The sequence below is a fragment of the Rissa tridactyla genome, chromosome 9 (genome assembly GCF_028500815.1).
Source record: "Rissa tridactyla isolate bRisTri1 chromosome 9, bRisTri1.patW.cur.20221130, whole genome shotgun sequence".
NCBI classification, from domain to species: Eukaryota; Metazoa; Chordata; class Aves; order Charadriiformes; family Laridae; genus Rissa; species Rissa tridactyla.
In genome coordinates this window covers 8,938,116-8,963,105 of record NC_071474.1, presented here as the reverse complement: position 1 = coordinate 8,963,105, position 24,990 = coordinate 8,938,116, and the positions used below count along the sequence as shown (strand labels likewise).

General features: G+C 48.4%; 1 protein-coding gene across 4 annotated transcripts in view; it reads left to right on the top strand.

The window, feature by feature from the left end:
* The window catches only part of NTRK3 (neurotrophic receptor tyrosine kinase 3), a 228,694-nt gene that overhangs the window by 108,789 nt on the left and 94,915 nt on the right, over positions 1-24,990 (top strand). For all 4 annotated transcript variants that reach the window (XM_054214890.1, XM_054214889.1, XM_054214891.1 and 1 more), the window contains one exon: positions 11,837-12,025. In XM_054214890.1, the coding sequence (XP_054070865.1) occupies positions 11,837-12,025 (189 nt within the window). The remainder of the gene's footprint in view (positions 1-11,836; positions 12,026-24,990) is intronic.

The following is a 24,990-nucleotide window of genomic DNA, read 5'->3' as shown; positions in this document are numbered from 1 at the left end:
AAGCAACAGCTTAAAACTATTTTTGTTTGAAAAATTACAAGCGCTGTTAATTACCGCATGAGAACCAGATGGTGGTACTGACCAGTTTAGTTTCGTGGTCCAAGAAGGATTTTGGAAAAAAAAATCCAAGAAAAAAAAGCATAGCGCAAAGACAAACCATGTGTTGTGCCAGGTACTTTATATTTTGAGTGCTCTTTCCATTTGAAACCTCTGATCAAGGCAAAGCAGGGCATTTATTTCTTTTTTTTAACGTGTGATTTTTTTTTTTTTTTATCTTGACAGAATATTAAACCAAAATAAGGAGGCTTGAAAATTAATGTCCTGTAATGACAGCAAAATCCCTCGGTGTCTCGGGAGTCTCATAAATTGGATATTTGGAGAGGGGACGCACAGCTCCTGGGGCTCTGGTTATTGCTGGAGAAAATAAACCTTCTCGGCGCAGGGGCGGCCGGGCTCTGGGGAGAAGGCGCTGGTGTCAGCATGAAGTGATGTGGCTGGAAGATAGCCTCATCAGGCTAATTGATCTGGAGCCTTTGCCTTTCCTGCCAGGGCTGCCTGTCTCCTTACCCATAATCCCCACCCCTTTGATGGCCCGTCAGGAATATGGGACTTGGCCCAGTTTTACGTCCATCCAATAACATTATGAAATTGATAGTGACACTTCCTTTGGCACTAATTTCAGTAAGAGATTGGAGCCAGAGGACAAGCGGTTTGTTTTCATGGTGGCTAAGCTTTCCAAGTAGATCGAGATGACCCCAGACTGATCTTGCAGCGGCCAAGGCGTGGGAAGTGGAGTGGTGGGAAGGGGACAGAGGCGGCTGGTGGACCCGAGCAAGGAGCTAATGAGAAACATGCCCAACACTTGCCCTCAGCATGTGATGGTCCTGGCTGGTGGGAAGCATGTGTTGCTGCCCTGGCTTGTGCTGCAGAGCTGCTGCTGGCAGGGCTTTCTCTCCATGAATGGTGTTTATTAAGCAGCGTTGGGCACCAGTCTCGGCAAAGGTCAGGAAAACCCTTGGGCAGGAAGGTAGTGGTGGTTCCAGCTGTCGCCTCTGAGACCTTCAGTGGTTCTTGGTGTTTTGGGTATTTCCTGGCACAGGCACAGACTCCTGCATCATTGTGCTCTTGGCTCAGGTCAGCAATCCAGCAGTGGGCTGGACATGCTGGTGGTGGAGCTGTCAATAGAGCCTCTCACTGAGACATCACTGGTGGCCCCCTTGTGTTAAGGGAGCACCATGCTGAGCGGGTAGGTACCACGTCCCAAAGCTTTCACCCAATGCTGGCCACAGTGTTGAAGCTGATGAAGTTGCCACAGCCTTAACGTGCATGTTCTTTGCTGGCTAAACTGCAGGATAAGACTGAGGCATAACTTAAACCATCCCTGCTTTCCTCTCTGTGCTGCAGCTGTTCAGCCAAGGTCTGGTTTGAGGTGGGGGGAGAGCATCGCCTCGGTGCTGAGCTGGATTTGCAGAAGATGGCCCCTTGACACCTCACCAACAGCCCTTTCTCCAGTCTCATGCTGTGTTCGCACGTTCACCCTAGCAAGGGGTCGGGGAAAATGTTTATCAGTTTGTCACAGTCTCCCTCTGCAGTGGCTGGGGGCCAGGAGAGAGGATGAAAGCCTTGGGCTGATGATAAATTGGAAATGCAGAAAGGAAATGTGTCTGCTCAGCGCTGAGCATGCAGCCCTGCACCGGGTGTTTGCGTGGGGTCACCCGGCCCCTGGGTGCTGGATGCTCATGAGGAAGTAAAATGCCATCAGGGCATCGGGGGACAAATGTTTTAGCAGGGTCTGTTGTGATAGAACAAGGGGTAATGGTTTTAGACTAAAAGAGGGAAGATTTAGACTAGATATAAGGAAGAATTTTTTTATGCTGAGGGTGGTGAAACAGTGGCCCAGGTTGCCCAGGGCAGTGGTAGATGCCTCATCACTGGAAACATTCAAGGTCAGGTCGGACGGGGCTCTGAGCAACCTGGGCTGGTGGAAGATGTCCCTGGTCATTGCGGGGAGGATTGGACTAAGTGACCTTTAAAGGTCCCTTCCAACCCAAACTGTTCTATGATTCAAGGGCCATACGCGAGCCCCTGTGAATGCAGCCATGGGGCCCTGAGGGTGTGGGGAAAGCAGATGCTGCTGCTGCCTCGCCTATGTCCCTGTGTCAGGGGGACTGTTCCCCTGGCTGTGCTCAGCAGCAGATCTGAGCGCACCTTGGACGCCCATCAACGCTGAGCAAGCCGCCATCCTCTCAGGAAGAGGTGTGAGTGAGCAAGCATCTCCCTTTTAGCAAGCGCTAACCTGACCCAGGGCTCAGCAGGTGCACGTTAGCGCTGCTCTTGTGTGGATGAGGCACGTTGCTTTGGGAAACATCTCCACATCTCCCATACGGAGCAGGGGAAGAGCTGTGGATTTGATCTGGATATCTCAAAGCTTTCCACTGGAGTGGCCGGGAGTGATGAAGTGCCTGTACATGAGATGGTTGGGGGATGCCAAGGTGCCGGGGCCTCCTGTAGACAAGCTGTAGGAAATGCCGCAGTATATAAAGCGTGTCTTGCGAACAGAAGAGATTAGAAAGCTGATATGATGTTATTCCGATTGATTTTGCTGTTGTATTTATATCTGGAGGTAAAGAGCAGACATACTGGGAATCAATTGGCCCCGTGCTCTTCCCCACTCCCTCTGCAGCACCGTTTGAATGAAACACTTATATCATTTTTATGGTGTGTCTGTGATAGGGATGAGTGAGCCAAGAGATTAATAGGTGCTGCTGCGGCCTTTACCCAGCTGCTGCCCAGCTCTTGCCTCGTAAAGCCTGCGCCGCTCTGGGGTTCAAGGTGCCCCCGAGGTGACAGCTTGGTGACTTTGTTTGGAAAAAAAACAAGAGGCAAATCTCTAGTCAAGAGGAAGAACAGACTAAAAAAAGGTAAATGGCAATAAGTGGAGACTTTGGGCCAGGCAGGATGGTGCCCAGCTCTGGAGCTGGGGGCTGGGTGCAGTGGGATGATGGAGACCCGGGGGAAGAAAATGAGGTTTTGGTTTCAAATGGAGCTGATCCCATGAAAAGGGATGCAAATGACAGTCTTGTGCATGGGAGATAAGGCAACAGGGACCTTGTTTTGATGTCTCATTGCACATCTGGTACCCAACAGCCACCCAAACGTCCCACCAGCCCTTTCTGAGCCTTGACCCTGGGGCTGGGGCAGGAGGGGCTGCAGTGTGGCCATGGAGGGCGTTTGGCTGTGCACAGTCCCCGGACAGCTGGTCCTTCTGCCTCATCCAGGTGCGTGTTTCTCTGCTCTGGAAGCTGCTGGTGCTGGCTCTGCTGTGCCAAGATGCCATCTCAGGGGGAGTTTCTCTGCAAGGATGGATGTGTTGGACCCCAGCTGGTTCCTCACATCCCGCAGGGAGCATGCACACCCAGCGGTGGGAAAAATTGGCTCGTGACCAGCAGATAGGGAAGGCAGTGTCAGGGGGGAATGCTGGAACGTGAGTGAGGATGGTCTGAATTCCAGCACTGGCATTGCCAGGCGAAATACTGTCTTCCTCCCCACAGCAACAATTGAATAAAACACACTTTTCTTCCTCTCCTGTTGTCTGCATTACTAGCTAGATGGTTCACCTGACCTCAGCAGTGAAAAACCTTTTCCTGTTGGCAATTAAAGTGGCTTCCCACTAACCATCCCCTATTATGTGTGAAAAAGTGTTGGCTTGTTGCTACTTAAAGATCGGGATCTAAACTATTCTCCCGGTTACCCCCGTGCCCTGTTTGCAGCCCCTTTTGTGCTTATGTGCTTCCTGAGCTGAAGAGGTTTGGTACCGCTGGGCCAGGAGCTTTAAGCCTAGATATAAAAAAAATCCTGCTTTGCCTTCCTGGGGCCGCTGGCTGGCTTTGCTGTCACGCATGGCCCTGGTTTGTCGGCTCCCTCCCTTTTCAATTATCAGATTGTCTCGTCGTTTTTACTGTAAGCATTTTCTGTTGCTTGTTCTGCGGGCTTTACGCATTTGCGCCGTCATACGCGTTGACTTTATATTTTATATGATTTGACCTCAATGTTTCCGTTCCTGAGTGTGAGCGCTTATAGGATTTGTGTCAAAGCTCAATAAATAAACCTGAGAAAGGTATGCGGGTGGGACGGATATGGGAGGATTGGGAGAGGTTTGGGGATCCTCTACCCCTGGATGAGGCTTGGAGGGATGCTCCATACTGTGACTACCTGAGTGGCTGGAGGCCGGCCATGGGCAAGGAGGGGAATGTGCAGAGCTGCTGTGTCCTCCTTTGCAGCAAGAGCCGCCTTGTCCTCCTGCAAACGCCTGAAAAAAGCAGAGAGAGAAGGAAATGTCAATATGTTGTAAACGGCAGCATTTTGGCAGACTGCTTTTGTCAAGGAAGATCCTGAAGTGCTGTGGGGATTGCTTGTGCAGGGATCACCCCTCGACAACATATCTGACAGCCCTTTTTTTTTTTTTTTTTGGTATGATAACACATCTGTAAAAGAGGGTGGAAGGCGGCAGCAGGGTGGGGGCAGAGCCACGGGTCCAACCCGAGCGGTTGGTGGGTGCAGGGCACCCAGGCCTGCCCCTCATTCCCTTTCACCCTGAAGTGCCAGTGGGATTTTCAACTCCTTGAGATGGTCAGGGCCCCAAATGTATCCTCTCATTCAGGAGCAGGGAAAATGGATTGCTGCTTGTCCATTTTCTCCTGCCTTTGCTGCTGGAAGGGCTGGAAGCTGAGGATTTGGAGTAGACGCCTTCAAGAGCTCAAATTTACGTTCTCGGAGTCTTCATCTGCCTGCAAAGCTCAAGGATATGAGCTTTTGTATGTGCTGTTTCCCAAAAAAGCTGATGGGAGAGTCTGTGCCCCGTGGGCCGTGGCAGAGGAGGGGTTGGCACCTTTGCAGACTCCGCAGCTGGTCATGGGGTGGTTCCAGCCAGAGCTGTGCTGTACGGGCCAGCCTCTCCAGCCATGCCCTCCAGCTCCTGTGGCATGTGGCAGGGGTTGTGCAAGGACGTGAGGATATCCCAGGGTGAATTGGGGGCAGGGGGACACAAAGGAGCTGTGCAGGTGTGGGAAAAGCTTCTTGGACCTGCTTGAGGTGGTGGCAAGAAAGCAAGCGCAGAGGGAGCTAGAATTAGAGGGATCTCTGGTTAAAGCCCAGTGTTTTGTACAAGTTTAGGGATCTGCTGTGGCTTAGGGGAAGAAGCACCACATGATGGACCATCCCACGATGGATGGTTGGGATCGGTGACCCTGGGAATGAGAAGCGTCTGCTTCCCATCGCAGGAGGGCAGGGGACGGGCTGGAGCCCACGACAGTCTGGCTCCAAGCAGGTTCCACACAGGCACCAAGGGCTGACTTGGCCCCGTGCCCACATCTGCCAATAAAAATTAAGAAATTGATTTCCTTTTGTTTGCCTGACAGGACGAGGCTCTCTTTATGAGACAGTAAATGCAATCTTGCTCTGAGCACAGCTAGATTTTTAATTGTATTTGTTGTGCTTTCACTTATTGTTTTATGAGTTTCAGTTCCTTTCTGTGCTGGTGCAGAGATCAGCCCTGGGGGATGGTTGGATTTCAGCTCCAACAAAAGGTTGGAATTTTTTAAATTTTTTTTTTTATTATTTTTTTTTTCCTGATGAGCTGAAGTTTGGGGTTAGTTTTTTATCTGCGTTAAAATAAACGTGTATCTCCATATGTACAGCTCTGAGTTGTAAAGATAGGCTGAGAGATCCTGTCTTGGAACTATCTACTTGCCAGCTGGTGATATGGCCCTTTGAAGAACAGCATTTACGATTAAGATCAGGGAAATATGGAAGTGCCAACACAGTTTTGAAGTCAGAGGAGTGGGGGATTTTATATGTAATATATATTGGAGTTTAATGAGGTCTGCTTCAGTGCTTGCTATACAATGCACGGTGACCCACTTTACTGGGAGAGTGCTTTTTTTTTTTTCTAGTTATGGGTCATATACAGTTCCTAATTAAGTAGGTTAATTATATGTCTCCTTTATATTACACAGGCAAATGTAGATGGCACAATTAGCTCTTGCAGTGATTGTTTGTGATCAAAAATGATGTTCTGAGCGATGGCTCCCTGAGGCATGGGTGGTGAGAGAGGGATTGCCCTGTAGCCCCGAGCATTTGCCTCTTCACTCTTGCTGCTTCAGCAAACTTCGCTTCTGTCCTGAGCGTGTGGCCCGGGATGTGGATGGAGTTGTCCTCTCTGAAACCACGTGGAGAAATCACGGTCCCCACGGCCCTGTGCCAGTCCAGTGCTGCACCCGTGGTGCCTCGGAGGCTGCCCAAACCTGGGCTGCGGCGCCAGCGATGAGGTCCCAGCTTGGAGTTTCTTTGGAAGCATCAATAAGGGAAAAGCACTCCCCGCTGAGGGCCTTTTGGGTGCAGGTGAAAATTGCTGCAGGCTGGGAGGGTTCTGAGCAGTGCCAGGCCCTGTAGTTAAAAAGTCCTTGAAAGAAGTTTCTTTAACCTTTCCCTTCCCAGCCCGGCAGCGGCTGAGCCCCTGCAGCATCCCTGGGTTATCTGTTCCAGTGCTCAACCATCCGTACTGCTAGGCATTAGGGAAAACATTCAAACCCTAATCTCCCTCCATGCAATTTAAACCTATTATTTCTTGTTTTATCCCCAGTGGACACGGAGAACAGCTATTATATTTCTCTTTGCTGCAACCTTTTACATATTTGAAGGCTGTTATCACGTGTCCCTTCGGTCTTCTCCTCTCAACACAAAGCATAATTCTTTCAGTTTTCCCTTGGAGGTCATGTTTTCTATGCCTTCGATCATTTTTGTTGCTTTGGAGAGGTTACTGTGATAGCAAGCTGGAGTTTTTGTTGTTCTTCACCTGTCTGCCTTGGAGCATTCATTATGTTATGGATGTGTATGAAGTGACCATTATCTTATCTTTTCCAATCTGTGGTTATTTATAAAGTACCCTATATTCCTGAGCCCGTGTTTTATCAGAAAGTATAGCTCTTAGCCTTGATAAATAATTTACCATTATGATATGATCATGCAAATAGAGGCTCCCTAAGCTATTTATTATTATTTGCTTTATTTTTCTTAAGTAACGAGTTGTCCATATAACACTGTGAATGAACTAGGCGATTCACAGACATGGGCTAAAAGGTATATCCTATTTTACAGAGCTTACAGATAAACAAGGAGATGAAGGAACACACCAAGCAGAACTCCAGTTTAGCCACAGGGAGGAGGGCTGAATAGAGAACAATGGGAGATTTTCTGCAAAGCAGAAACTGGGGCGCAATCTGGAAGGGTGTTTGCTCGGTATTTACAGAGATGATAATATTAGGATGGATATGAAGCAAGAAGAGGTGGAACATTGCTGGGATGAATGGAGCATACCTGCCCAGGAGGCTGGGGGAGAAAAGAGGGTGGAGATGAGACCGGGAGCGAAGGTGTTTCAAAGAGGCGTCTTTCCTGGGAAAGAGGAGTTGGCTGCAGAGATGTGGGAGGGGTGGGAGAACAGCACTATTCCTTGTGACATTTCCAAAAGAAACGTTTTCAAGCTGCCGCGCTGCTCTTTGGTTAACATCAGATTCATTTGGATCCCAATTTTCTGGTCGTTGTTGTTGACTCTCCCACTGACGCCGCAAAGAGACGGGTTGGCAGTGTCCGTAATTCTGGGCCGGAGCATGGATTGACCACCTCTTCACCCAGGGGTAGCCCTGGGAAGCCCGAATATCTCCTCAGCCTTTCCCTGCAGCTCTGTGGCTCCATTGCTGCTGCTGGCATAGCTTCCCTGGCAGGAAAACCGCACAGGGTTAGCATGGAGAGCAGCTAAATGCTGTCCTTGCAGACAGCGTGGATGCTGCTGGCTGGGGAGACCGCTGCTTGGATGGAAGGAGAGCCATTGAAAACCTCTCAGAGTATAGATGCAACACATTTGATCCTCAGAACATATGAAGGCTTCTTAAAGTATTAACAAATAGACTCTCTTTATAGTCAATATCCATGGTATGTTTGTCCATGACACAGGCTGAGTTATTCCCAGAAACAGCTACTGAATCACTCTTTAGATTTCAAGTTTCGGAGGAGTTCCAAAGTACTTCATATTGTGTTTTAAGAGGGTAGGATGGTACATCAGGAGCTACCCCAGGCTATCCTTGACTATTATTCTGCATTTTTACAGTACAAAACTGGCTCCTTTTCTGTGTTCTTCTGCCCATTTCTCTGTCAAGTGGAAGGGAAACCTAAATCTTAAAATCTGTAGTCTCTTTCTCTTTTTACTCCATTTTTTCTTTAAACCTTACCTGGAAAATGCACTGCTGAAGCTGGTGAGAATTCTTCCAAATAAAGCCGTTCATCATCATTATACATCAGAAAATCAGCCTCTTTACCTATTTAATGGCAAAAAATATAGGCTATTGCCAAGGTAGATTAAAAAAAGCTGGAGTCTAGGTAGCTGCTTTATTTCCAAGAGTTACTAATGGCAGTATATATTTTGAGTGTCAGAGCAATCGTCAAACCCATAAAAGTGATCAGTGACAGCTTTATATCAATGATGTTTTTAAAGTTTGTCTCAGGCTTATGCAGTGAGTCCAACATTTGTCTGAGTCTCAGAGGGGCAACAGAATGACCACGTCCTTAGAGGGAACTGGATCTCAGCTCTGACCAGCCAGAAGAGATGGGAACGTAAGAATGAAAGTGATAGAACCATGTCTGCGTTGTAGGAGTTGACGTTGTCCAGATTTCAACACCCCCGCCACCCACCCCAAAAGTTAATAGCAGAAACTTGGAGAAGTCCTCAACTGTAAATTATTATCTTTAATCCAATTATATCCTGTGGAAGATATTGGGATGAACTGGCTGAATGATATGTTATAGTCCATGCCAGCTCAGTGCCTACCGTCATCATAAACGTTTCTGAAAGCTTGAAAGGTAGTGCATGCATCCATCGAGTGTGTTCCTTAGGTGTCTTGAGAACGTGATTTATTTTGGGGTGTTTTTTTTTTTTTCCAAGACCCGGAAATACAGTCAGAGGCAATAAACTATCCTTGGATTATTGCAAGGATAGAATATACTTTATGTGGTGTACTATCACTGTGATGTCAGGACTGCAACTGCCTTGGCAGTTCTTGGGGTTTCCCACTTTTGCAGAAATGGGAATGGGTTGAGATGGTCGTGGAGCATCAGAGTTCAGCTCTGAGGCTTTTGAGGGTTGGTAGATCTTATAAATGTCCGAGCTTGGCAGCAAGACCTTGAGCTGGATGACTAAGAGGCTGAGTCTATTCACAGGACCCAGTGTTTGCTGGGGAATGGCAGTGCAACATGGCTACCTCTTACCCCGTAGATCTTGGGCAGGTTTTGGGGCATGAAACAAGGGATAACAGATGTATAAAGACCTCCTAAGAAGTGAGCTGCAGAAAAAAAACCTGTGGAGCGTAAAGAAGGTCAGGCTCTGGATCTGTTTATTGGAAAGAAAATTGCTGTCGGAACATTGAGTAATAGGTGCTGGCTGTGCTTCGTTTCACAAGCACCTGACCTCCTTGATCGTGCCATGTCCTTTTAACCTGCTTGTGCCAGAGGGACACTGCTGTGATCTGTGTTCCTTCAAAATGAGGAGGCGCTGTGCAAGCAATGACAGCAAGGGTTACACGCTGGCAGGGCTTTGTGAGCCTCCGAGAACTACGTCCCCAGCAGGGACTGTGCCAGCCTGGCATCCGTCCTGTGGTTGTTTATGAAACCAACCATGTCCCTCCAGTATCAATGCTGTAGGAGATGTCTTCTTTGCTCCCTGTCACAAAGGTGTGATTTCTGCTCCTGAAGCAGAGGACAACGAAGACTTCGTATCTTTCACTAGAAAAGCCTTTCACATCCTACTGCGTGATTAGGTATCTTCCTTTGAAGCCGCATCTTGGCTCCTTAGGGAAAGCAATAAGCCCTCCATAGCCTCTCCCACTGCTCCGCTGCAAGGGAGACCTTTATGGTCTTTCCTCAAATAATTGACACAAGTCTATGCCAGCTGATATTTTTTTGACTTGTTTTGTAAACTGCACCTTGGAATGCAGAGGTCTCCCCTTCCCACCGCTGCCAGGACGGCCAGCGGCACAGGGTATGGCCAAAGGGACACACGCGCCGTGCAAAAGCCCAATCCGTCTGGTTTGCATGCAAAGACTTTACAACGTGAAAGAACAAAAGTCATTCAAACTGAAATTGCCTGTTTGCTTTTTGCGTTTGGAGAAATACAGCATGCATAGTCCCAACAGAGGCATCTTGCGGCAAGAGCTGAATTTCGCCTTTGACTCTCAAAGGCTGGAAGTCACGCTGGCCCAGGGAGCAATGTGAAAAAAAAAGCCAGAACCTGCCAGAAGGGATTCACAATAAAGGGAGAGCCTTTTTCTTTCCTTGTGACTAAAACACCTGTCAAGGCTGCTAGGACTCTGCTAATTACACAATAACTTTGTTATATCCCACTTGGAAGAACAAACAATACTTGAAGCTCTGAAAACGAGCAGCCTTTAGACTAGATTAATGCAGGCAGAATGACTACACGGAGCCGGTGTTCGCCCTGCCCTCCCAGAAGCTCTGGAGAGTAAAATGGCTTGAAGACTCTCTTCTTTGTTGCGAGTGCTACATAATAAAGTAATTGTGCAATTAGACGTAGATTACTGATGGGAGAGAGGTATTTTCTATGCAACTTAGGTTAAAGACTGGCCTCTCTGAATAGGTTTGAAGCCTCAGCACAGCATCTCTGCTTGTTTTCGATTGAGCCTCTGGTAGCCCTTAGTAGCACCCAGGCAGGAGAAAAGGAGCATCTCTGATTAAGTGTGGTTTTTCTTCCCATGTGAACATATAAAGGAGGTCCTCATGGAAGGTTGCAGTGCAATCCCCGCGTTGTGCAGCTCCTCGGGATGCCATGTTTAAGCAGCATGGATTAAAGGGTTTCACCTCATGATGCAGGTGTCTGAGGCATGGGCTGGTAGGTCAGGCCCCGGGAGGGGTGAGAATAGATGGAACTGGGGAATAATGTTTTAAGGCCTGATGTCCCCTAAGGTTTCCAGCCTTGGCAGCTGATGGCAAAGACTCAAGTTAGGAGGTTTAAAAATACAATAAAGCATAAGCCTAGAATCATATAACATAGCTCTGCATGTGAAGCAGGCTTTGGCTCTCAGGTATGGATGTCCTTTCCTTCATAACTTTATTTCCTTGCCTATCTGATGGCGCTGTGAGCTTTTTAGGGTCAGGAGGTTAAGGGGCAGATGTTGCTATTCGTGACAGTGGGGTGGGAGGCAGCATGAGCTGAGCAGGATCCGCTCCAGTACATCTTGGGTCTCTGCAGATATTAGCCTGATGGAAAGGTTCGGTCTGTGTGCCTGGGTGAAACTGGAGGAGGGGAAACAAGATGGGCGACGCATATTGGACAAGAGAAATGGTGTGAATATGGGTCTGGGGTGACAGACCTTCTTTGGGCATGATGTTTCTCCAGTCTAAGCTTGGTTATGTATTCTGCCAAGCTCGTGATGCCAGGCACCGCAACCAGGCAACTGGTCTATCTCGTGACAGTCCCCAGGAGAGGGCTTTGTGTGGGATTCACCTCTGCTGTGGTGCCACCTGTAGTTACTTGAACCCCTGCAAGGTTGTCAGCCTGCTACCCCAAAACCAGGAAAGAAAACTTGAGGTGTCTTCCCTGCCCTGTGAGCTGCCTGGGGATGGGCCAACTGCCAGGGGTGCTAGGACAGGCATCCTGTCCAGGGGCTGGTGGTGATCCACTGCTGATCTACAGTGATCCCTACCTTGCGCGGTCAGCAGGGCTCGTGGGTCCCCTTTCCCCTGTTGTGCCTAACAGTTGTGGTGGTGTTTGCAGGTCCCGTGGCAGTGATCAGCGGAGAGGAGGATTCAGCCAGTCCCCTCCACCACATCAACCACGGCATCACGACGCCCTCATCCCTGGATGCTGGCCCGGACACGGTGGTGATCGGCATGACCCGCATTCCTGTCATCGAGAACCCCCAGTACTTCCGACAAGGTCACAACTGCCACAAGCCAGACACGTGTGAGTGCCCGATCCGGCTGGAGTCCCCTGCGAGGACCAGGGGTCAGGTTGGGGAGAGGGGGGAAGGAGGGTGAGGAGGGAGAGGTTAAGAGGATGAGGAAGAAGAGAAGGAGATTTTTGAGGAGAGTGGGTCTTGGTATGGTCCAGAAACCAAGTGAATCTCAGGTTTCAGAAATCACAACATACATGTAGGTGCTTCCAGAGAAGACTTTCCACCCTCACCTTCACCTCCTTTCACCCTCCCTCCGCCACCCACCAGTCACCTTCCCCCCTTGCCTGAAAGTGCCATTTGAAGCTGGGCTCTGCCTTGTTGGCTCCACGCGTGAGGTCCCAGAAGTGAGCAAGAGCCGCCTGGGAGCACGGGGATGGATGTGACCCCTGCCTGGCTGGGGAAAGGACCTGCCTCCTCTTCCTCCTCCAGCAGTTTCCCAGCCATGGGGCTGCCTTGTTGGCTCCCCACCGGGCCAAGGGAGAAGCTCAGGACACATGGCCATAGATGGGGCAGATACGTGGAGATAAAGAACAGGAGGCTTAGATGCTGGATGTCTTGTTTTCATGGGCTTCCGTAAAGCTTTTGCATCTTCCTGGTATAAATCTGGGTTGTGAACTGGGCTCGTTAGACTAGCAGGTGGTGATCAAGTGGTCCTCTCCGTTTTGCGTTCCTAAATTCGGAGCAGAAAAGAGAAGCGCTGGGTAAAAGGATGCTTTTCTGGGAATCCCACACTGCTGCTTATGTGAGTGGTGAGATGCAGCCCTCCCTGACACGTGGCTCGCAGCTGATAGACGAGTTCTCCAAGGCCTTTACCAGCTCCGAGATGCAAGCCGAGCAGTGCAGGAGGTTTGGATAAAGTTTCTCTCCTGCTATTGCTCATCCTTTTGGTTCGTCTCGGTTCCAGGCAGACCTGGAAAAATAAAAAGCTTGCAGAAAAAAGGGGAAAAAACCACAACTTGTGCTATCTCTGTGGCCCAGCCAGAGGTAGAGAGTGCTGCATTGAAGTCGCCTCTGCTCTGCCCTTGCCTGCTGCTGACTCATGAGTGCAGGAGACATAACTCAGCCCCCTGGAAACAGGGAGGAGGCTGATCTTCCAACCTGTGGAAACTTATTCAGCATTAAGAGCTCAGCAGGAGCGCGCTGCTTCTCGGCCACCGCTCCTCCCATCAGGGGAAGGGGAGCTGCAGCCGCTGCTCCCATGGAGGTGTCCCTGGGCAGCCCCTCCTGGGTGCTGCGAGCTGGCACCTGAGCTGTTATCACCGTGCTTTGCTTGCCGGAGTGATGGGGTGTACCCAATGAACGTGCTTGGCTTTCCTCTGATTTTCATTTTAATGTGCTAAATTTGGTCTGTTTGTAGAGAGGGGGAGGAAGAGGGTGGTGATTAGGCAGGAGCGGAGAAGCTGAAGGTAGCATGTTTTTTTCTGTGCCGTTAATTATATATTTTACATTTCTTATAGCACCTCATCTCAAAATGATTTACAAACTCTGATGGCTTGGGAAGGGAGGGGGTCCCCCGCTTTATTTTTTTTTCCCCTCCCCTCCTGTGCTCTCTCGAATCTCTTTAATCTACACGCCGACCATTGCAAGACGCAGGCGCTGTTGCCGCTGTGCAGTAGCAGAGCTTGAACCTCAAAAGACTGAGTTCTGCTCTGAGCGTTTGCCCTGTGGGGCTTGTCAGAGCTGGGCAGGTTGCAGGGGAAGCCGCTCGCAGCAGGATTTGGCCTCGGAGTTTCACAGGGCTGTTTGATTAGGATCTGAAGAGTTCACAGAGTCGCTTGGGGGTGGCATCTGGGGCTGCTTCTCCTGTGGAAGGTGCCACAGGGATGAAATACAGCATTAGTGACAACTGCCACGCTTGGAAATCCACAGCAAATTGCTACCTCCGAGCTCCAGGTATCCCAGTGCTGCGACGCAGCGGGACTGAAACCAAACCCCCACCCTGGCACTCAATTTGGGTGCTAACAAGAGACAAACCACAGCTGGATGCTGGCAGGCTGAAAGCCCGTCTATTTTTTTCAATTTGTCATTCATGGGGCAAAACCCAGGCTTCAGGACCTCAGGCAGGGTTGGATTTGGTGTGTGTCTTGTATTTTAGTCCCCAGGATTTGACTTGGACACAACTTCTGACTTCACTGGTGGCTTTGCTTGAGGCTGGAAAGTTTTATAATTCACCTTTTAAATTAACCATGCTTGGGAGAACTTTCGCTGTAAGGGGTTTCTTTGATCCGATGTGCTCTGCTCAACTTCAACCTGAGCTGGAGAATATTTGCTCCCGTTCTCCCCGTGGTTTTCACGCCGGAGGGTTTTTCTTTTCCCCCCTGTGTGGAGCTCAGACACAAAGACTTCTTCATGTGCTGTCACTTGTAGAGAGGAGGACTCCTCTGGGCTGGGGAGTGCCTCGATGCCCAGCTGAGCCTGTACTGACGTGAGCTGTCACCTCCTTCCTGCCACGCCACCCACCTCCCACAGAAGCGCTGCCCGGCTGGGGAGCAAAGGTGCTCCGTGGTACCCAGCGTCTCTTCTTTGCACTGAGGTGTTGCTAGAGCAACATCTTCAGCGAGCAATTCCTCTCCCCATTGTGAGGCTTTTCTCCTTCCGTCCTTCCTCCTGCAAGCATCCCTGTGCTCTTGGATGTTGTCTGCGTTGAGGACATGCCGATACCCATTACAGCGCTGCAATGAGGAGAGCAAACTCTATATGCTTAATGCAGTATTAATAGTACATTGATGTGATATAGATTTCTGTCACCCTCTATACTAGCAAACATCGCTTATCACGCAGGGATGACGGATGTTTATTCCCAGCCACTTAGCTCTGCGTAATGGAATTGCAGCTGAAATATGGAGAGCAGCTCCCTGCCCGCAGAGCCGCAGCCCCTCTCGTTCCCACTGTGCAACACTGGCCTGTGGGCTCTTCTCGTTAACGTGTCCTCAAGGAGATAGAGGCGTGTTCCTCACTGGGGATGTGCTGTTCTCCCGTCGATAGGATGAAGGGTACAGGAGCCAGCTCTCACCTCTGACTTCCTGGGATTTGTGCAGTTCTCTTGCCACTTTCTGCTACTGCTTAATTTAGAGGAGCAGGAGGGCTGAGCTTGGCTCAGGGTCCTCCTTCCCTTCCTGGTGAGGGCTTCTCAAAAAGCCATGGGAGAAACTGCGCCACCCCGTTTTCTTGTGATGAAGCATTGAGTCTTTGAGAAGATGCTCCCCATCTCTTTACATTCTAAGTCCATGGCACACTGGGCAGGACTAGGGTTTGCAACCAGTCCTCATTTCAGTCCTCAGCCCTACCTGGACGGTTAAGCAAAGAGCTTGGCAATGGGGACAGTCCAACCACAAATCAATTTCAGGAGAATAAACTAAAATAGTCTTTTTCTCATGATCTTCTGCATATGGAAGAGAAACTAAGTGGCGTATCTGCTTGGCAGATGTCAGCAGGAGGAGCGACAGGTTGTGATGAGTTTGCACGTTTCTATATTTGGAAATAAACACATGAGAGGAGAGGAACAGGATTTATTGTGGCAAGCACTGTGGACAGAATAGGTGATGAGGAGATATGACGTAGGACCACATGACTCCATCCTATAGTCAGAGGTTTTGGTAATGCAAAACATGATCCAGTCTACCCTCATTTGTGTCCAGAAAATGGCTATCTGTCCTTCTGGGCAGGAAAAGTCAGCTCATTTCATTGGGTATCTCCTGATCAGCGGAAAAAAGGGGAGCATCAGCTTGAAATGAGTTCATGAGGCTGTTGGTAGGACATGATTTCATACATATGCTTCTTGGCAGTAACAGCAACTTATAGCCTGAGCTCCATCTCCTGATGTTCAGGGTTCGAATTTGCAAAATGGGTAATTATGATTAGCTGGAGAATTTTGTAGTGGAAGACTGGTAATGTTTCAGAATAAACGTTTTGGAAGGTTGTTTTACTTTAACAGTAGTAATTAATTATTAGGACAATGCATCAGATGTAGATAAGTTCTTGGATCTGATCTCTCAAGCTTTACTCAAACGCCACAGCACAGTTTTGCAGTTCTATTTGCGTTCTGTTCTCTCCTCTCGTATTTCTTGTCCAGCCAAAGAGGTCTTCTTGAGAATCACAAAAATCAGAGGGGAAAAAAAAAAAAAATCCAAACCTTAACGGAGAAAATTAATCTGGGGGGCAGATGCTTTGCAGATCCCTGTCTGTCTCCCAGCAGTGGATGCTCAGTTCCCACCAAGGCTTTTGAGGCAAATGGTTTGATTTTGGTGGAGGTCGTTGCTAGACACGACCGGAGCTGCCTGTGTTCTCCTCTTCCAGGACTGGCGCAGTCTGGGGACTGGGATGCATTCTCCACACGGGTGGAGACAGCCGTCCTTCCATAGAGTCCTAATGAGGGTTTTTTTTCAACCTCATTTATTACAGGCTGCCCTGACATAATTACATATTCGAAGTTAGTAATTACACGTATTCATGCTAATTAAGTAATTAGATATAATTACACTAACTGTAAATACATGGTAATCGGCTAAAAAGAAGTACTTCAGAAAAAAAACAAGGCAAATCACACAATAAAAGCGCCATCAGCACTCTTTCACTCGGTACCCTGTCTTTATTTTGTATTTCAGTGCAGTTTAAAAGGAACACTGTGGTCACTTCAAAAATCATAATTTTTAAACAAATAGATTTCCTTCCCTCTGCTTCTAATAGGTCTTGAAAACAAAAATGGGAAGGATTTTTACCCTTACCACTGTAAAATCTTTTTGTTTGCCTGGTGTGTTTTGTTCATCCTGAACATGGGAAGCTAAAAAGTATGCAGCATTTCTATTTTTGGTCAGTTCATGTTCCCATTTTTGCCAAAAACAACAACAACATAAAAAAAAAAGCCATAAATGCTTGCAGTTCCATTTGGCTAAAAAAAGAAGACTGAACCTGTAGGTAGTGGAAAAGAGAAACTTTTATTCACGCACGCAGGCATAATAGGATTTGCCAAATATTATTTTCTTGCAATATAAATGGGGAGCCCAGTGTGAGGTGACAGCAGGACTCTGCTGCCTAGTGCCAAGCCTGGAGCCAGGCTGAAAAGGTCTCAGTTTCTCCCACAGGTCTCTGCTGTTTCTTCAATTTCTCCAAACTTCTCTTTTCCTCTTCTGTCCTCTAACATGAAAACCCCAGGCTCTTCTCCAGCAGGACCTGACGCCCATTACTTCTCTGAAGTAGGCACTTGTGAGTTGAGACTCTTCTGCCTGGTGGCTCCTCACTGTCTTATGGTCCTGTACTCCTCAGTCAACCCATATGAGATACTTTTAGGGGATTTAATAAGGAGCTATGAGTAGCTGTATACATATTTATGGGTGGTTTGCCACTCTATTCTGTGTCTCCTGATTTGTCCTAGCAAAGCCTGGGTTTGTGGCTTGGGCCTCTGGAAAAGCCCTGACCTCAACACTCAGCTGTTAGCAGGTGGAAGGCATTGGAGGTCCCTGCAATCACCTTCTGCCTCCAAATTTCCTTCCTTCTGGTTTGCGGTTGCCTCTCATAGAAACTGCTCTGAGGTCCCAGTGCTGACGTCCTGCTTAGAAATTTGGAAGTTGGAGAAACCCAAAGGCTCTATCTCACTGCTTCCAGAGCAGATGTTGCAGGTACCTGAAGAAAAGTGTGAGCAACTAAAATTACTGCTTTTGTCCTTCGCCGGAGCAGAACTGAACTGACCTTGTGCCCAGCACCACCTTCTCCTCCTGTTGCCCAGGCTGCAACATCTGACTAACAGGAGATCCCACGGCCAGTGGGACTTGATCCAACCTGCTCAGCCCTCCCCAGCCCTCTCAGATGGTTTTTCTTACCTGTGGCTATGTTATGCTCTGCATCATGTCATCTAGCTCTGAAAGAGCAAGTGGAAGAAATATCCACATTTTCTAGAACTCAGAAGTCCAACCTGTGTTTCTAGAGGCAGAGTGCCCATCCCACCTATTGCACCTGTACTTTGAGTTGCGACCTCATGCTCAGAGAGTCAATCTTCAGGTATTCCTACTGTGATGGGCTACAGCAATGAGAGTTTTTTTAGGCTGTTTTGGGACGGCTGGCAAAATACCTTGCCCCTCCGCCAGCTCTGCAGGTGTTGTCTGTGTGGCTGTAAGGAGAGAAAGAAAATCAGTGTGGGAGGATGAGAAACGTGGCTCTGCTGGGCTCCTGCCTGCTTTGGAAGGAGCTGCTGTAGCCAGCAGGGCAGCCCTGCCTTGCTCTGGGTGCAAGGTGCACCCGCCTTGGTTTGCACACAAGCTGGCTACCTCCTGCAGCTGCTTGGGTTTTAGATCCTCTCTCTATTACTTTAACGTGTGTTTACTGAAGATATTTGTAGCAACACCTGAGACCAAAAGGAGCTGAGGAAGCTCCAGCCCCAGCATGAGGAAGCCATGCTGGCAGCACAGCTGCGGTGGATGACAGCATGTTGGTTCCTGGTGATGGGGATCCATTAGGAAAAGAAACCCTTAAATCAAGCAGAACATGGCTTTGGGCTGATAATGTTGACCTGCCTCCAGAGGGGCTGTGTTGGTGATGGAAATATTCCTGGATACAGACATCAAGGAGTGGACAGGGAAGTGTTTCTCATACAAAACTCTGTCTGCTGCTCTGGCCTGAAAGCATCTCCTCTGGACTGTTAAATCCTGGTGTCTGTGGGGCCAGCAAGTAGGGCTGACTTGCTTGGGGTGACTTCGGAAAGGGAACACCATGATATGTGGATTGTCAAGCATTTAACAAGCCAAGTGAGGGGAGGTCATGAGCTGGTTTCCTCTCCTGGGCATTCGGAGCGGCTCCAACACAGCAGGCTGCCTGCGCTGCCTGGCAACATCGTCCCTGCATCGAATGGGTTGGACCAGACTGCCAAGGCATGAACCAACTCATGGAGGATGTGTACGTGCACTCTATCTTGCATCCAGACCCCTGCTCGTCTCATAGAAGGGATCACACACCCTCCCACCGCTCTTACAGCGTCCCCTGGCGCTCACGCACACACCACCATCCCTGCGGACGTGGGCATGTGTTCCCTACCTGCTCACACGTCCACCATGGGATGGGCATGGTATAAAACACTTGCTGAATCAGCTCTTCTTCATTGCCCATGGCTCAGCTTCCTGCACGGTGACACCTACGCGCCAGCCACCTCCGCCTCTCAACTGACGCTGCCAAAGCGCACGTGGATTTCTGCTGAGCGCCCTCGCAGCTCTGCCTTTCCTCGACAAAACCAGGGATGCCACGATGCTCCTGACTAGGCAGTTCCCCTACCAGGGATTGCCCGAAGCCATCAAAGACGGTTACATCTCCAATTTCTAGTGGGTGTTCAGAGCTTGACAGCATAGGCGTGCTTTTCACCTGTGGTCTGGCATGAGTCAAGACTCATCGTAGCAGGGTGAGAGAAGAGGATTGGGACGAAATGAGGATAAAGCAGGTTTTCATTCTCTACATTATTGGCTGTATGCCCAGGTATTGGTGCTTCTCCCTGTCTAGTTGCGCTTGTAGCGCTCTTGACTCCACGGTGCTCTTAAACCTGAAGGAGGTCTCCCTGCCGGCGGAAGGAGGGCTCTGCTCATCAGCCAATGCTCCTCATGCCCAGGACTTCATCCCTGCGAGACAAGAGGTAGCAGTGCATGACCCGAGGCTATTGCAAACTCAGGCAGCCCTGGTGTCAGGGGTAAAGAAAGGGGGTTCAAGAGTGTTCTCCTAATGGTTCATTGATTGTGTGAATTTTGCTGTGGGTTGCTTTAAAAATAGCTGGTGTGTGTATGTGCGTGTGGGTAGAGTTGTGGTCCTGATTTCTTTTGGCCATCAGTTAAACCTTTGTCTTGCTTTTTAATTAGTTTACTGCGGTTTATAATGCTTGGCTGTTGGGAAAGTATCTGGAGGCTGGGGTACCTCTGCGTTCCGGGCATGAGGGTGATGTGCCTGTGGGATCTGGCTGTGGGGTGTCCCTATAGGCACCGGCAGCTTCCAGAGTTTGTAAGGACACTGTGTTGTGACTTTTTAGTCTAACCAGGCTGGTTTTCAGGTTTAAAATCTAGCTCTTGGAAGTGCGTGGGGACTCTCTAGTTAGAAGAGCTGTCTCTGTGGTTAGAAGAACATTGTTTGTTCATTGGCTGGTTAAATTATGATTCCTAATTAAAAATAGCTGCTATTGTTTAGGAGTTGGAGCAATTTTTCATGACCACACACACAGCAGGAACATTATTAATGCTGCCCTGTGGGACAAGAAGTACAGCCCAGGATCTAGCAGAGAAGCTGTATGTTAGTAGAGGTTAAAAAAACCCCAAGCCAACCTTCCTTGAGTGCTGCTATTGGGCTAGACAGCCCAAAATACCTCATTCAGTCCTGAAAACTGGGGAAAGACCCACATAAAAAGATATTCTGCCTAAAGAGCTTCTCATGTCAAAGGGGACTTTTGTTTCCCGGCCTATTGTGGTGGCTGGCTCTGGGGAGATGGTGTACGCAGGCAGGGATGGAGCAGGCAGTGACGGGGCAGGCGGAGCAGCACTGCTCTCCGCTTAATGTATAATATAACAAAACCACAGAAATTGTCATTCTCAGTTGTTGAACATATCCAGTCTGCCTCAGGATCCTTCTGGCTGTCTTGCTGTCGTTGGTCGTGGGTGCAGACAGGGACTGGGTTCACTGCCAGTGGGGCCGATGGGATGGAGGGAGATGCTGCTGCTAATGGAAGCACCACTTCTGGTGGTGCTCCTGAAGCCCTGACCCGCAGCAGTTACGCGTAAAGCACTAGCCTTGTTGAACTCGGTGTGATTTGCTGAAGTGAACAGACCTGGCTAGAGAACTCAGCAAACCCATTTCCACGCGTAGCTGATGTAAGATTTGTATGTAAGTGTCTCGAGGTGAAAAGTACATTGAATTCACAGCATGTAAGAATTGCTCTCGATGCCCGGGCTTGTCTCCCATTAAGGCAGGGTTTACTGCATAATCCATTTTTAGATTCCTGCATGCACATTCCTAAACAGACTGCAAGTTACCTAACGCTGAACCCTGCTTGAATCTGTTTTTCAGGCCCCTTCTCCCTGCCCCTACCTGGATAGATCTGTTTAAGAGCCAGGAACAAACTGAGTCTCAGTGAAAGCATGAAAATTTCTCTATGTACACCAGTGATGGGGCTGTCCGGTCGTCTGCAAAGTGTGGTCAATACGGGATGCAGTACTCAAACTAAGCGATGACTTGCGGCTTCGTGTAGACTCAGCTTTTCCTGATGTTAGTTCCAAGTTCCTACTTGCTGCTGATGTTGCAGCAATGCCTGTGGTTCTCTGCCACAGTTGTGAGTCTGCAAAAATGTCACACCTTTCTTTCCGCCCTACTAACCTATTTTTCCTCAATGAATTGGAGCACTGAGTCTGAAGTTTACTATACCTACCTATTTTTATATATATATATAAAATATATATGTTTGATCTATTTGAAATGTACTGTTTTATAATGGTTGGACACCTGTTTTTACCTTGGTAATACATTTTAACAGGCTTTACATCATCCTTCCTTGTCCCACCACCATGCCTCCTTTTTTTCCCTTTGCGAGGGAAATGGGATCTATTTATATTTTTCTTCCCTATGAGCATCTCTTAAATTCAGGACAAGCAGTTTCTGTGGCTCCCATAAGTGTGACTAGGAGACAAAGCAGCTGAGTCTCCTAAGTATACATGGCAAATTTGCAATTAGAAGAAAACACTGAAGCAAAATGACTTCAGCCCTTGTCTCCCTTCCCCCAGCCCTTCCCACCCCTCCACCTCCCTCTTGCAGGATTAAGCTAAACTAATCCTCAGATGAGCAAGATCGTTGGGAAAGCAAAGCAGCAAAGTAAAACCAAGGGAGGAGAAAGAAAAATCCTTCACACTCAACACTAATAAGGAAATTACGGGCGTCCTACATTATGAATTGGATGAATTTTTAATGCTTAGGAATGTAGTTGATTTATAATGCATCCATCCTGGACTGCAGAGCCTGTCACCAGCTAATAAATAAATGACAGGCCCTTTGTATTAAAAGTATCAGTCATTTTACATCTCTGCACTGTAATTGATGTGGAGCATTGAGCAAGGGGAGATGGTGGCCATTAGGTGTATACCAACGCAAAGGACCTCACGCTTCAAGCCATACCTGAGGTCTTGATATACTAGAAAGTTGCAGCCCAGTCTTCAAGTTTTCTCTCAGATTATCCCATTGCTCACAATCCAAAACCAAAAAGAAATAAAGAGCTTGGCAAAGGGCTCCATGATTTTGAAAGGTCATTTTAAGCCCAGTTTAGGGCCCTGTTTCTTGTGGCTTATGTTATAAGTTAGTTACCTTCGGACAGCAAGCGAAGCTTCACCTAAGGTGGTTGCCCAAACCTTCATTCCTACATGTGGAAGGAGATGTGATGCTTGGGGTCTGCCCCATGTTAGACAGACACCTTGTTCAAGATGGGAAATATTGTGCCGTCTGTTCTCTCGATGATCCTGGCTATTGGAGCAGGCAGGGTGAGGTTAGCTCAGAGTCAGAGATCAGCATGAATTCATATGAATCCCACCACAAATGTTGAGATGGAAGGCTGTGTTAAAAATAAATTCTGGGCAAATTCCAGAGATGGGGTGGGACTGTCCTGTTCCCATGCCAGATCCCAGCAGAGCCCAAATGTCAGGGGAACCTTACTGAGAGCACAGCAGGCAGCTGAGTATTTGAGGGATGGGGGTATATTTTATCCTCTTCTTAATGAGGACAGGTAACCTGGCATCTTGTACTTCCACCATTTCCTGGAAAGAGGCATTTCTCCTTCCAGCCCATCATAGGGCTGCCAAGCATCTTCATCTCCATTTTATGGATGAGGAGAGGCAGCTGGAAAGGCATCAATTTGCTCAAGGTCACACCAGGCTGCTGACAGCTAGCAGTCTGGCCCACGTTCAGCCCGCTAGACCTTGTTGCTTGTTTAGGAGTTGCCACCTGAAGTCCTTTCACAGCCAGTCTTTTGGACTCAGGAGTTTAGATGTTCAAACAAGTTCTGGGAGCTGTCAGCTGTATGTTGTGATCCCAAAAAATGGCAACTCTGAGCTTTTCCTGCTCCTTTCCAGATAGTATCCCTTTCCACCTTCATGGGGGCTATGCTACAGTCTAATATGTTTCTGCTTTGCTCTCTTGACTAATGCTGAAGAGACCTTTCCTTGCTGACCTCCTAGGAGCTTTGCTGACCTCGTTCCACCTAGGCGTTGCCTCCTGGCCCACTTGGTTGGAGTAGGAGTTGGTTGGAGCCTGAGTGCTGGGCTCGGAGGAAGAGCAGTTATTTTTCACCTTGGCTTTACTTCCTGGCCAAAGGAATTGAGTGGGGAGCCTGGGATATGAGCCCTGCTGCCCAAGGAAAGCTCCGCTCTCCAAGATGCAGACTTTCATGTTGACCTGGAGGAGGGAAGTGCTTATTGCCTTGTTTATTACACTTCCCCATAGCAGCGTAAATACTATATCCGTGATAGATATGGATCTTATGAATAATATAGAGATTTGAACTAAGTAGTTGCAGTGCTTTTTTAATACAAGAGATCCTCAGCGTCAAGTAGTATTAATGATCTGTCTTGACGTGGTCTCTGCAGAGGGCAATTGCAAACCCAAGTTCCGTGAGAATTTGAGAAATTGGGGGAGAAATCCTAATGTGCTGTTCATCCCTTCTCTTCCCTTTGGGACACTCCAGAAAGAGTATCCTGTCTGCTGATTTTTTCTCAGCTTTCCCTAGACCCTCCAAGGATAGGAAGGCTAAGAGAGTTTTGGGAAAACAAATCCCTTTTGTAGGCAGGCTGGGCTGGGCTGTCAGAGGAGGCAACTTTGGGAGGAAATGTAATACAAAGATCCTAGCAGCTCCCTGCGGTCACTAACGGTTCTCTGGACATTTCTGGAAGAGTAAAATGATTAGTTACAGTGGAATAGCTAAATTCAGGCAGAGGTAATGATGTTCTATGTCTCTGCTGATGTGAGTCTTGACTCTTCTCTGTAGTTTTAATTTGCAGCTCTCCTTTCCACTTGCTCTCTGAAATCCTTGCAGCCTTTCTATTAAGCAGGTGGCTACATTATTATGAGAAATTCTCTATAAAGTCCAGTCTTTAATGCCTTAGAATCTTTAGGGATGAATTTAAGATTAAGCTTTAACACCTAGCTCTTCTTTGCAGTGACTTCGCTGTGGGGGAAGGGGTAACGGGACAGTAGTTGCAGGATGTGCTGTGGGTCATTTTGTGCCTCGCATGACTGTTGGCAGAGAGCGGGTAGCCCGGCTGGCAGGTCCTTCTCGCTCCCTGTTGTAGGTATGCTACGTGCTGGTGTTACAGCTGCAGAGCTGGGAGGCCTCTTTAATGGAGCTGTACGAGAAGGTTATGAATACCTTTTCAGTTCAATTTTTTCCCCCAAAACGGAGGAACTCTTTGAAGGTTTGGGCAAAACTTAAAACTCTTTGAACTTTGGGGAAAGTGTGGAGGTTTAGATTGGATGTTAGGAAAAATTTCTTCACCGAAAGGGTTATCAAGCATTGGAACAGGCGGCCCAGGGAAGTGGTGGAATAGCCATCCCTGAAGGTATTTAAAAGCTGGATAGACATGGTGCTGAGGGACATGGGTTAGTGGTGGTTTTGGCAGTGTTAGATTGATGGTTGGACTTCATGATCTTAAAGGCCCCTTCCAACCTACACAATTCTATGATTCTATCTCAAGCCTTGAGTCAGGCTGTTAACCTTTCTCATTCCTCTCTTTCTAGCCACGTTTCTCTTTGAGGTTATTTCTTTTCCTTCTTCTACCATCGCCCTTTTAACAGGAATGAGAGCAGGGGAGACCTGTGGACTCGGTGGCCTGTGTTCTCGCATTGTCATTCCTGGAGGAGCAGGTCTCGCTGACCTCTGTGGGCTGTGTTGAGCCGGGTTCGTGGGCTCAGGTGTTTCTTTGCTACAGAAATGGTAGCTCATTAACACTCTCTGCCCTGCAGATAACTTTTATTGATCATC